The 13,517-nt window shown below is 39.2% G+C and overlaps 1 protein-coding gene across 1 annotated transcript in view; it reads left to right on the top strand.

The window, feature by feature from the left end:
- Nucleotides 1-9,846, top strand: part of LOC115213073 (retinoid-inducible serine carboxypeptidase) — a 54,763-nt gene extending 44,917 nt beyond the window's left edge. Inside the window, exons 9-12 of the mRNA XM_029781983.2 lie at nucleotides 3,588-3,650; nucleotides 7,437-7,514; nucleotides 9,162-9,316; nucleotides 9,670-9,846. Coding sequence (XP_029637843.1) covers nucleotides 3,588-3,650; nucleotides 7,437-7,514; nucleotides 9,162-9,316; nucleotides 9,670-9,726 — 353 coding nt within the window. The 3' untranslated portion in view covers nucleotides 9,727-9,846. The remainder of the gene's footprint in view (nucleotides 1-3,587; nucleotides 3,651-7,436; nucleotides 7,515-9,161; nucleotides 9,317-9,669) is intronic.
- The last annotated feature ends 3,671 nt before the right edge of the window (nucleotides 9,847-13,517 follow it).

Genomic DNA, 13,517 nt, shown 5'->3' on the forward strand with positions numbered 1-13,517 from the left:
GGCACCTGTGTCGGTGGCACATAAAAAACACCATCCGAGCGTGGCCGTCTGCCAGCCTCGTCTGGCACCTGTTTCAGTGGCACATAAAATCACCCACTACACTCTCGGAGTGGTTGGCATTAGGAAGGGCATCCAGCTGTAGAAACACTGCCAGATCTGACTGGCCTGGTGTAGCCTTCGGGCTTGCCAGACCCCAGTTGAACCGTCCAACCCATGCTAGCATGGAAAGCGGACGTTAAACGATGATGATGATGATTATTAAGGCAAGCTGGCAGAATCATTAGCACACCAGGAGAAATGCTTAGCAGTATTTCGTCTGCTCCTATGTTCTGAGTTCAAACTCTGCCAAGGTTGGCTTTGCCTTTCATTTTTTCGAGGTCGATTAAATAAGTACCAGTTATGCACTAGGGTCGATGTAATCGACTTAATCCCTTCCCCCACATTTGAGGCCTTGCGCTTCCAGTAGAAACGATTATTCTTGTGATTGTTGTTAAGCTATAAGATTTTGGTTTTTTTCTTTCTATTCCTGGAGTGGGCAAAACATTGTTTTTCGTCTCATCCTGCTCCTCCCGTCCACTTAGCTGGAAAAAAGGAGTAATCTTGTGATGGGTTTGCATCTTGTCCAGGGACAGGCTATATTTAACACAGAATCCAAGAAACTGATTTTATGAACTTATGGCTTGGGAAGGACCGTTTTGAGGGCAAATCAAAAGCAGCGCCCATTTTCTGGGAAGTCAATCTTATCTTTTCTTTCTTCGTTTTGCAGGTTATTATTGACAGTTTTTAAAGCTGTATTATGTATCCTGTTGTTTATACTCTTTGCAATGAGAAGAAATGTAGTCTAGACATGAAAGCTTTAATGGGTGCAACAGCAAATTCGAAAGCAGAAATAAAGTGTAACAATGTGTAATGAAGCATACTATACGTAAACAGGAAGATAGTTTATGTAGCAGGGGAATGGAGGATGGGTTGTCAATCCAGTGCTATCAATTAGTTGCAGGAAAGGAGGACAGGTGCACTTGGCTGCCCTGCAAATTCAGGTAAACAAGATGGTGAAATTGTTCATCACACTCTTGTTTTGCAGGTTATTTATTGACAGTTTTGAAAGTTAAATTTACATCAAGCTGACCCATAAATTCACTTTTAATAAATCAAAGCAGCTGTGAAACTTCACGACAAATGCAATGGAAACCAATCGTTGGCCGAGGAATTTTGATTTTAACTCACCTCAAGGAAGACACTTTAAATTGTCAAGAAACTTGAGACAGGATCAGCAGCCAAAAATGGCTACAAATGAAACGATGTCTGAATGTCATCAGAGACTGCGAGGAGCTCCACCAAAAGTCGACTTACCATTTCTCTGCACAGATTGGAGTGAGCCAAACGTTCAGCAACAAAAACGGAAGCCTTGCATTTGATGCCCTTCATGATGGAGATGACAACCACTGTCTTCAATCTTGCAAGAGATCTCAGCTTAGCTTGATGGAGACTCAATGCTGGACAGCATCTGGTGGCCAGACGAGGCCCGTTTTAAGCTCAATTAACAGACACAGTTGTGCCTACCGAGGCTGAAGAGAATCCAAGAGTGATGCTTGATAGGGAAGTGCACTGACCTGGGGTGACACTTTGGGCAGCTACATCTCTGTTAGGAATCATTGGTCTCTGTTACTTTGAGGGAGCTGTCACTGGGGGGGGGGAGGTACCTGGATATACTACAAACCTTCTTTTGGCCCAGGGCACTGTTATATAAGATAGCACCCTTGCTCATTATGGTTGACATATTTGTCAGTGGCTTGATAAAACTTTCCTGGACAGTGGAACGATTGAGTGCCTGCACACTCCCCCAGACCTCACATTGGCAGATTACTTTCTTTGGGGGACCCTTGTTGACTTTGTTTATTGTGAAAAGCTTTGTACTATCCAGGAATTGAAAGTTAAAATTACTGAAAAGTTTGAGGAAATTAAGAGAACTCTGCAAGTGTGTGTGTCTCTCTGCGTCTGTTAGATGGCAATTGTGCATTTTGATCATGAAGGAAGACACTTTGAACATGGCAAGTAAAAGTCTGAATGAATTAATTAATTTGAAAACACGTTTTTTATTTATTTCTCCCTTCTTGCACACTGTAATAACATAAATTGCAAACAAACAATAAACTGACAGCCAGGAAACAAGAATTACAAGTCAATCGTATCTCCCAATTGAGAAGTCACACATATTAACCTTAAAACAGGAATTGGCCACTAGTTTTCACTCACCCTGTATGTGTGTGTGTGTGTGTGTATATACTCTTTTACTTGTTTCAGTCATTTGACTGCAGCCATGCTGGAGCTCCACCTTTAGTCGATCAAATCGAACCCGGGACTTATTCTTTGTAAGCCCAGTACTTATTCTATCGGTCTCTTTTGCCGAACCGCTAAGTGACGGGGACATAAACACACCAGCATCGGTTGTCAAGCAATGCTAGGGGGACAAACACAGACACACACTTATATATATATATATATACGACAGGATTCTTTCAGTTTCTGTCTACCAAATCCACTCACAAGGCATTGGTCGGCCCAGGACTATAGCAGAAGACACTTGCCCAAGGTGTCACGCAGTGGGACTGAACCCGGAACCATGTGGTTGGTAAACAAGCTACTTACCACACAGCCACTCCTGCACCTAATATATATATATATATAATATATATATATATATATATATATATATATATATATTATCATTTAACATCCATTTTCCATGCTACCATGGGTTGGACGGTTCAACCGGAGGCTGCACCAGGCTCCAATCTTGATCTGGCAGAGTTTCTACTGCTGGATGCCCTTCCTAACGTCAACCATTCCGTGAGTGTAGTGGGTGCTTTTTATGTGCTACCGGCACAGGGGCCAGAGGAGGCTGGCAAACGGCCACGATCGATATATATATATATATATCCCTCTCTCTCTTTTGGAGAGGCACAAGCACCTACACGCACATGTACACACACGGCAGTAACTTCCGCCTGCCGAATTCAATCACAAAGCTTTGGTTGGCTCGGGGCTATAGCAGAAGACACCTACCCAAAGTGCCATGCAGTGGGACTGAACCCGAAACCATGTAGCTAGGAAGCAAGCTCCCTAACCACACATAAAAAATCATCACTGGTGTTGGTGTCATGAATAAAATCAGCCAATACACTCTGTAAAGTGGCTGGAATTAGGAAGGGCGCTGGGCCATAGAAACCATGTAAAAACAGACATCAGAGCACAATGCGGTCCATGGATCTTTTTAATCTTTTAGTGTTTAATCCTGGTTCAAAGATTTTGTTTTATGCTCAAACTAGCCAGATATGGCCTCTCACACCTACATTATAATGTCATTCTAGAAAGAAATCATCTCAAAGCTACAAAACAATGTGAAAAAATAAAACATTACATTTGACAGAGAAAGATGAATGGTAAAAGGGTGGAACCATCCAACTGGTGCCAACATGGAACGTAGACCTATGATGACGATGATGATGATATCTGTAGACTATTGTTTGTCTTTCTTTCATTTTTCTTTTCCATAGTTTATGAGGATTATTGTTTTTTAATTCCAGGTCAAGCTGGGAAAGTGTTTGTAGCACAAGTGGGTGAATTCATGAGAGCAGAAACTAAAGTTGGTAAGGAACTCTTGTCATTTCAATGTATTTCATGTCTGCACTGGACACGTATATTTCCATTCTCATCTCGATTGTTTCATCCACAATATGCAGACCACACACCAACAGAAAATTGTTACCTCCTTGCACATAAGCCATCTGTAGACTCGTTAAACAATGCTAAATATAACGTTTGTGTCCAGAAAATTTGCTTTAAACAATTTTTACAATTGGAAAATTTGTCACCCTAAAAGAGGCACAAAAGCAGACGGTAAACTAGAAAACTCATTTTAAAGAAATTACCATTCTCTAATTGGTAGGTTAATTGAGGAAGTTGCCATTTTAAGAAAACTCATCTTTTTTATTTTTATGGCAAATTTTCCTACAGCAAAAATGTTTCCAGTGAAATTTCATCCAACGATATTTCTGAGCCTCTTCAGTTTGTATCCACAGTTGTTCAATTTACTGAAATATATTTCAGGTTGTGGAGCTGTGGTTAACCCCCTTTTTTTTTAACCCATGGACCCCTTTGATTTCTATTTTATTTGGATGGATCTTCATAGCCATTTGATGATTAAAAAAAAACATCCTATTATATTTTTAGAATTAAATATTAAATTCAACTTAGGATGAAAGTCAACAAAGTTTGCTTTAGAAGAGTTGAGATGTATAGAATGATGCAGATAAGGAAATAGTTTTATTCTCAAATGCAGAATAATGCTAACAGAATGGCATGAAGAGGATAAACTATCCATATATTGCAGAAAAAACTTTGTTACTGGTCAGCCATGAGACTTGAACTCACATCCCAGGGATGAGTTTGAGTCTCATGGCTGGCCACCGACAAAGTTTTTCTGCAATATATGGATAATTTATCTTTCAATCATCATCATCGTTAACATCCGCTTTCCATGCTGGCATGAGTTGGACAGTTTGATAAACCAGATGGCTGCACCAGGCTCCAATCTGATCTGGCAGTTTCTACAGCTGGATGCCCTTCCTAACGCCAACCACTCCGAGAATGTAGTGGGTGCTTTTACGTGTCACTGGCACGAGGGCCAGTCAGGCGGCACTAGCACCAGCCACACTCAAATAGTGCTTTTTACATGCCACCTGCACAGGAGCCAGTCTGGCAACGACCATGCTTGAATGTTGCTTTTTACATGTCACTGGCATGGGTGCCAATCAGGCGGTACTGTCATCGACCACAACAGCGATTTCACTTGCCTCAACAGGTCTTTGCAAGCATAGTTTGTCAGCAATTGCTGATTTCCTTATTGCACACATCACTGTCAGCGCTCTCTGGACACATTCCTTTAGAGGTAAGAAACTGTATATTAATGAAAAAAATAGTTGTGGCTGTTACTGGTGTCATCTAAGTGGCACGTAAAAGCACCCATTACACTCTTGGAGTGGTCAGCATTAGGAAGGGCATCCAGCCATAGAAACCATGCCAAATCAGACTGGAATTTGATGCAGCTCTGTCCAACCCATGCCAGCATGGAAAGTGGATGCTAAATGATGATGAAGAATTGTATTTTAAAAAAATTAAAACTATTTTGCATGTTGTTGAAATATAACCAAATTATTGCACACAAATTTTAACAACAATCTTATGTGGACCCTATCAAAGTCTGCTGTCGCAGGCATAGTTACTTGGGATTTCCTTTAGAACCTGATGCTGGCAGATATAAATCCCTGAAGTGTATTTGTTTTCATCCTGAAATTGGTAGAAGCACCAAGAGTTCTATTTCCAATACATTCTAAAAAAGCAGACAAGATAACCATAAAATGTAATATATTTTTAAGCACAACTTGCTGAAATGCCAGTTAATTCAGGTGTGAGGCCATGGTACCATTGCTTGCACTCTCTGTCTGGGGTAACTTGTCAAGCAGAATCCCAGTCTGTCCCCATCTCTGCAAGATAACCTCCTCATAGGCGCAGGAGTGGCTGTGTGGTAAGTAGCTTGCTAACCAACCACATGGTTCCGGGTTCAGTCCCACTGCATGGCATCTTGGGCAAGTGTCTTCTGCTATAGCCCCGGGCCGACCAATGCTTTGTGAGTGGATTTGGTAGACGGAAACTGAAAGAAGCCTGTCGTATATATATATATATATATATATATATATGTATGTGTGTGTATATATGTTTGTGTGTCTGTGTTTTTCCCCCCACCATCGCTTGACAACTGATGCTGGTGTGTTTACGTCCCCGTCACTTAGTGGTTCGGCAAAAAGAGACCGATAGAATAAGTACTGGGCTGTAAAAATACATCTCAAATCTTGGCACAAGGCCAGCAATTTAGGGTCAGGGGTCAGGAGAGTAGCATGCTGGACTAACCCCCTTCGTTTCCAAGCAGCCAAGTTACATTATTACATTAGTGACTAATGTTACGGAGTTTAATTTACTGTAATCACAATTTTTAACGCTCTCCTCCCCACTCCATCACTTTTCTTTTTAAAAAATAACAGCAACACAGAAGCAGTACAAACACCAAAAGGTAACATTTATCCTCACTTAAAAAGGAGAGGGGAATGTGTTGGGATACAGAATACTGCAACAGGTGACCATGAGAGAGAGAGGGAATCTCTTACCTTGGCCTTTGGTGCATATAAGCACTCATGGTCATATTGCTGGAACTAGCCAGGTCATGTGATTTCAGCCTTCCTTGGCCTTGTCAATGGTAGACACCTAAAGCTAGAGATAGTGGTGATAGACATGGAATCTCTGTGTCTGTTCGGGCACTGGCATTGCAAATGGCCAGTGGACTTATTGATAGTTAATAGCGACAGAATGAGGATTAATGCCAAAAGGTAATCTTTACCTTCCTCTTTTAAAAGTAGAGATATTGCGTTAGAACACTTCTTCATTTTGTTTCTATTAGGTTGGAGCATAATTGATGATTGTTTTATAATTTACAACAGTTTTATATATCCAATGTAACAGAGCTAGGACTACGTTCCATCAACCGGTTCTTCTCCGGAACGTCTGAAGATACTTCATCCCCAAACATCAAAGACAGACATCCCAGAACATTGCAGATAACCACCACCACCAGACTGGTCAGCCATAAAGTCACAGCTAATCTCCAGCTGCCTCTGGGGCCGCCACAAGTGCGCTGTGGATTTTCTACAGCTACTGTGATTGCCTCTGCTCCTCCCATCCCCCAAGTCATGCCTCCCTCCTTTCCTGCAAGTGCTGAAGGTTCCACAGGAACTTTAATGCCATCAGTCTCACATATGCAGGGTAGGGACTTGCATGCATTCCCATCACTTATAGCAGAAACCAATTCCAATAACTTAAATACAAAGTGTTGGCTGCCCTGCAATCAGTTGACCATCAATTTTGAACCCAATCATTTTCATTTCAAACCGATGTTATTGTAATCAATACTAGCAGTATCGCCCGGCGTTGCTCGGGTTTGTAAGGGAAATAACTATATAAGCATTTTTAGAGAGTTATAGCCAAAAAATGCATTAAAAATGGGAAAAAAATGATAGTAAATTTTTTTTAAAAACATTGACTCATCAGACATTTTTAGAGAGTTACTTCCCTTATATAATAGCGAAAAAATGCATTAAAATCGAAAAAAAATGATGGTAAATTTTTTTTAAAATTGTAGACTCATGCTAATACCCAGAAGGGCTTGATATGAATCACGACTATAAGATACCTGGTTTTGGTTAAACTGCACCACAAAATGTGGGAGTAGTTAGGAATCTAAATCGTAGGAGACAGACAGACACACAACCTCTCTTTTATATATAAAGATTATCTGATGCCATTTGTGGATTTGTTTCCCGTAGTTAATGAGCTGATCCGTTCGAGCAGACTAAAAGTGGTGGTTTACAGTGGACAACTGGACCTTATTGTGGCAACCTTAGGTGAGTAGAACAACTGGTTTCCTTATTTATCCTGTTTACACTGAATATATTGTAATGTTTAGCATAATCAGATCACATCATCATCATTGTTCGACCATGGTCGAGACAATGGAATTTACCATGCTATGCCAGACTTCACGCTCCATCATGGCATTATGGAGGTCCTGTTGCTGGATGCCTGTATCCCTGGAGATTACATCAGGGTAGGAGAGTGTGCGCCCTCTGGTATTGCGAGTAGATGGCTTCCAGAGGAGAAGAGTAGAAATTACCTCTTTTTCAGCTCTACAACAATGTCCAGCAAACTGGACTCTCCTACCTTTCACAAGAGATGACACAGGTGGTAGTTTCCCATATATTTGCATTTTGGTTGGATGGTGAGGGGGCAAAAAAAAAAAAACGTTTTTAATTCTTTATTTCAAAATATATTTTGTTGTCATTACACAATAAAAAAAGCAAAAAAAAAAAAGCAGATGCCACAGAAATTTGCTTTTGTTAACTTTGGAAGAAAAAAAAAAAAGTTGTCTGTAACTTTTACTCTTCCGTACTGACATCATTGTTTGGAGGCTTTGACAGAGCCCAGACGACTGTACTGAATGCCAATGTCTGCTTTGGAATGGTTTCTGTGGCTGGATGCCTTTTGTAATACCAACCACTTCATAGAGTGCATTGGGTGCTTTTACGTGCCACCAGCAGTTGCAAGGTCACCTAGACAAGACCCCTTGAGTGAAGGGCAGTGAAGTATTGAGGGGAAGTGACTTTTTCTGGTGAGGAGCAGTTAAAATTTGATAGAGCGACAGGAAAGAGAGGCATGATGATGATAAAGCCTCAGGGTAGAGCAGAATGACAGAGGATTGGAAAAGGGAAGGGGGCAGGTAAATTTGGCAAAAATATTGCCAGGAATTTTGAAGACCAAAGTAAGGGATGCAGAATTAGGAAAAAACTCCCTATTAATTTCTGGAGTGAAATTAAACATTGCCCCCTCCAATTGAGAGGATCCCCTAGGGACACAAAAAGGGCTCCCAGAATACACTATAAGGGCATCTATGGAGCACAATGTAAAGCCCTGTGGATCACCAAACCCTGTTAAACTGTTCAACTCAAGCCAGCACAAAAAAGAAAAAAAGGGACCATTAAATAAGGATTTTCGTCTGATTTCGATGAAATTCGTTTTATCTCATTGAGCTCTGATACTCAATAAGAGAACTACTCCACGGCACCAGGTGAGTATTTACTATTTCTGGGGAAAAGTTTTGGTAAACTTGTACAATTTACATATGGAGAGGAGGGGGGAAACCCTCTCCATGTTGTGGCATCTTAGACAAGTGTTTTATGTAGAAGCCAGATTTTTGAATGAATTTGATGGATGGAAACTGAAAGAAGCTCACTGTTTATGCAGTGTGTGTTTGTTTCTCCTTACCTTGTACAATAGTTGTAAATAAGAGTCACTGTCACACAAGTGGTGTCGTTTTCAATTGACAGCTGTCATGTCTACCCAGCAACATTTACTATAGAAAACTTTATATTAAAGCTCAATATCAGAGTAAATTGAACTAAAGCAGGTATTTAGCTGCTGTTAGATGAATGAGTGAAATCCATTGATATTAAACCAATATTTGTGCCAAAGTTTAATTGAAATTCTTCAAACAGGTACTGAAAAATGGGTGGAAGATCTGGACATTGCCATGGCCTTTAAAAACACCAAAAGAAGAATTCTTGTTGATCCAATCACACAAACTGTTATGGGATATAAAAGAAGCCTAAAAAATTTCTCATTCTACTGGATGTTAAATGCAGGTCATATGGTAAGTATTCACCCTTTTTTTTCCATTGTATTTCGGGGTTTAAACATCACAAATTGATTACACACAAAATACAAATACAGCAAAATAGACTTCTACTGGTTTGTTTACTTTTGTTTTCATACAAATGAATGCAGTATAGTATTAGTAGTACACCTGAAAGGCAGGGAACAATCCAGGTGGGTGACCATTTTGTAATTCATCTAAAGTATAGAAATCAACATTTGTTTTGTTTCAGCCAAATAAGATGGTTGTCAGTGGGGGTCCATTGATTAAAGCAAAGCCCTTTTAATTAGCAGCAGCAGCTCTTGCACAGTTAAAAATAACCAATTCCATTTTCTATTTTTCTCTTGTAGATTCCATCAGATAATCCAACGGGTGCATTGCAAATGGTCAAATTAATTTTAGCTTGAGCTTAACAGAAAGGTCAACCCTACACAAGCCTTCAAGGACCTGAGTATTTTGGAAGCATCTCAAACCTACTTTTGTTCTCCGGTGAAAATTGCCAAAAATAAATGCTTCAAAGATTTATTTTCTTCTCCTTTGCTTTAATTAAGAAAAATAGAATTCTTGTTGCTTTTATATTGCAAAACAGACCATCAGTGAGGACATTAAAATCATTCTAGATTCAAAAACACCAGAAATATTCTTAAATTACAAAAAAAAAAACCCCAAACAACTTTCCTCAACTATTAGAATCCATAGCACTAGGTTCCTAAGTCTGGAGATAATAATAATAATACACTCCCAAAATAGATCTTTAGAAATTTTTAGGTACAAAATAACTTATTTTGAAATGAAAACAAATTCTTCCCAAATTTAAGCACCAAATAAATGTACAGATAAACCAAATATTTAACATCAGAGTTGTGAAATATTGTCAATTCTCTTATTTGGCACTTCAGGCCACCAAATTTATAGCAGGGATGTTTGCTGATATAGGAAAGAAATTTCATCCAATTAAATCAATTAGACTGTTCATAATGGCAGTAAATAGGATAACGAGTGGCAAATGCTCCAAGAGAAGAAAATCAAAATTGTAATAAAGATTGTCTCTTGGAAAGGCAGCAAATAAAACTTTTGAAGCCATGGCCTGATTGTACCTTTAAATCTTATAATGCTGGAATTCCATAACGTTATGAGGATTTCAATAAAAGTGAAAGCCTTACCAGCAAAGCACCTACAGTGGAAGCAGACCCAGGTTGGTTGGTTGAAAAGATTTCTATGTAAGTATTGTACATACAGAGTGTGTGTGTGTGTGTGTGCCATAAACAATCTGTTAGCAGTGGACACAGTAGAGACACACTTTGGAACTGATGAAGATTATGATTTCCTTTAAAACTTGGTAAGTCTCTGAATGTCAAAATGAAAATATAATTTACAAGATTCCAAGAAAACAAAAAATTTAAATATAAACACACACGAGAACTAATAATGAGAGTAGAGAGATTGTGACAGGTTTAGAAATCCTATCATCATTTAATGTCTGTTGTCCATGCTGGCATGGGTTGGATGGCTTGACCAGGGCCGCACCATACTCCAGTCTCTTTTTGACATGGTTTCTACAGCTGGATGCTCTTCTTAATGCCAACCACTCAGTGTAATGTGTGCTTTTATGTGCCACCGGCATGGGTGCCAGTTGTGCGACACCAGTATCTGCCACGGCTCTGATTTCACTTGGCATCATGCATCTTCTCAAGCACAGTATATCGACAAAGATCTCGGTCATTTGTCATTGCCTCCGTGAAGCCCAACGCTCAAAAGGTGCCTTTTATGTGCCATTGGCACTGGTGCCATTTACACAACACTGGCATGGGCCACATTGGCCTCTGTGAGGCTTCCAAGGTTCTGCCTTGTCTGGCAGTCATTAAAAGAGATAATTAGAGAGAGAGCAAAAAAGTAAGAAAAGATAAGAGTTTGGTGTGTAAACCCCAAAGTTTGAAAATATAAAATGATGCAACAATATGTAAAGAGGGAACAATTTGTCTTCTATTTCAATCATTTGGCTGTGGCCCTGCTGGGGCACTGCTTTCAATTTTTAGTTGAATGAGTCAACTCCAGTATTTTTTTTTTTTTGAAAGCCTGGTTCTTATTCTATTGGTTTCTTGCCAAACTGCAAAGTTATGGGGGATGTAAACACACCAACGCTAGTTATCAAAAAAAAAAAAAACCCAGAAAACCTCTGCAAATTAAACAACACTGACCAGTTTTTATTTCCTTCATTGATGGAACCAGGAGGAGTCCAAATTAAAGTTTTCTCTACCTCAAGATTCTTTTGGATTTTTCAGCAATCACTATCTGAAGAGAATCCAATATCATTTCAAAGAGACCTAATCAACCAGAGAACTAAAGCACAGAACAGAAAACTTTGGATGTGATTGAAACATCATTAAAAGTTTAGTTATTTTAAAAAAGATGTTTCCATACCAAGACACAAAACGAAACAGAGACCATGGTTATTTCTACAAAAAGCAACAATGAATGTCATTGGTGAGGGAAGAGGGGGGGGGTGTACTTTTAACGTTTCACTTGGGTTACAAAGAAGAAGAAGAAGAAGAAAACAGGGAGAAGCAGACTTACCTGTATGTTTAAACAGTTTAATAAATCGATTATATTTGGTCTGGGTTACCATGACAATGAGTCAAGCAAGAAAAACCAACTGAGATTGAAAATTACAATACCTTTACTATGATATTCCAAAGACTGACCATTTGTGATATTTGTTGCTGTTGTTGTTGTTCCAATTATTTTGAAAGAGTTTTTGAAAATGGCACTCACCCCCAACCATTTTCAAAGACTTTGGACTCTGTAGCAAAACATGATTATCATAAAGTTAGAAAGCATCCCATTAACTGGTCATCTTAAATACTTTCAGAATTAAAAGAAATCAAATCAGAATCTTATATCTAAAATACCATTTGGAAAATTTTTTTTTAAATTAAAAAACTTTTTTTTTTATTTACAATTAATATTTACTGAAATTATAAATTTTAAAAATTCTGAAACAACTTCACATAAAAAGCACCTACTACACTCACGGAGAGGTTGGCGTTAGGAAGGGCATCCAGCTGTAGAAACACTGCCAGATCAGACTGGAGCCTGGTGCAGCCCCTGGCTTCCCAGACCCCGGTTGAACCGTCCAACCCATGCTAGCATGGAAAACGGACGTTAAATGATGATGAACTTGTCTAAATAATTATTTTAAAAGTTATTTTCCAAGAGTAAAAGAAAATGGTTTGAGAGGAAGAGAAGGTCAAAGAGAGTGGAGGGAGTCACCAACTGTCCCCAACAGTGTGGAAAGTTGGGGGCAGGTTAAACCAACCCAACAACATTGTGTTGTGACCTAGCCTACCTGCCTGCAAAATATGATAGACTGTCCATCATTGAAGCACCAGGCCACTCTCTCCCGAAACCTAATCTGGAAGATAGGAACTACGGATAAGTAGCTGGAAACTCCAAATGTCAGCTTCTGGATTTCTTTTCAACCAATTCACTCACTTTAAACAAAGGGGAGTGGAAAATACAAAAGAAAAAAAAAGGAAAAAAGCTTAGCATTTAGCTTTGCATTAAATAAATTTAAAACCTTAATTTTCATGCTAGATGAAAAACAGAAATAATGAAAATTTGTAGTTAACTAAAAAGACATTTCTACAACTTACTTGGGAAGGATCCAGAAATTGACAGAGAAACAGAACATGAAGAATTCGGAAAGATACTTGATGGTTTGCAAGTGGAGGATGGAGACTTCACAAAACAAGAAATAGAAAGAGCTACAAGTAACCTGAAAGAAGGAAAACAATCTGGTCCTGACAACATCCCACCAGAAGTACTAAAAAGATGTGATTTAGACGACATCATCCTTGAATTCGCAAACAAACTACTAAATGACAATGTGGAACCAGAACAATGGTCAGAGATAGACTTGCTACTGCTGCCCAAAACTGGAAACCTAAGCGGTCAGTCTGTCATCCATTGTAGCAAAAATGGTCAACAAGATGATACTTAACCGAATACAACCTAAGATAGACAAACAATTGCAACCAAATCAAAATGGATTCAGATCAGAACGGTCAACAACATCTCACACTATCGCACTTAGAAGACTGATAGAGGGAGTTAAGAGCCATAACAGGAAGACTGTCATTATCTATGTAGACCTTAAAAAAGGCTTTTGGTTCAATACATAGAGGAATGATGACATCAT

This window comes from Octopus sinensis, linkage group LG6 (genome assembly GCF_006345805.1).
Source record: "Octopus sinensis linkage group LG6, ASM634580v1, whole genome shotgun sequence".
NCBI lineage: Eukaryota > Metazoa > Mollusca > Cephalopoda > Octopoda > Octopodidae > Octopus > Octopus sinensis.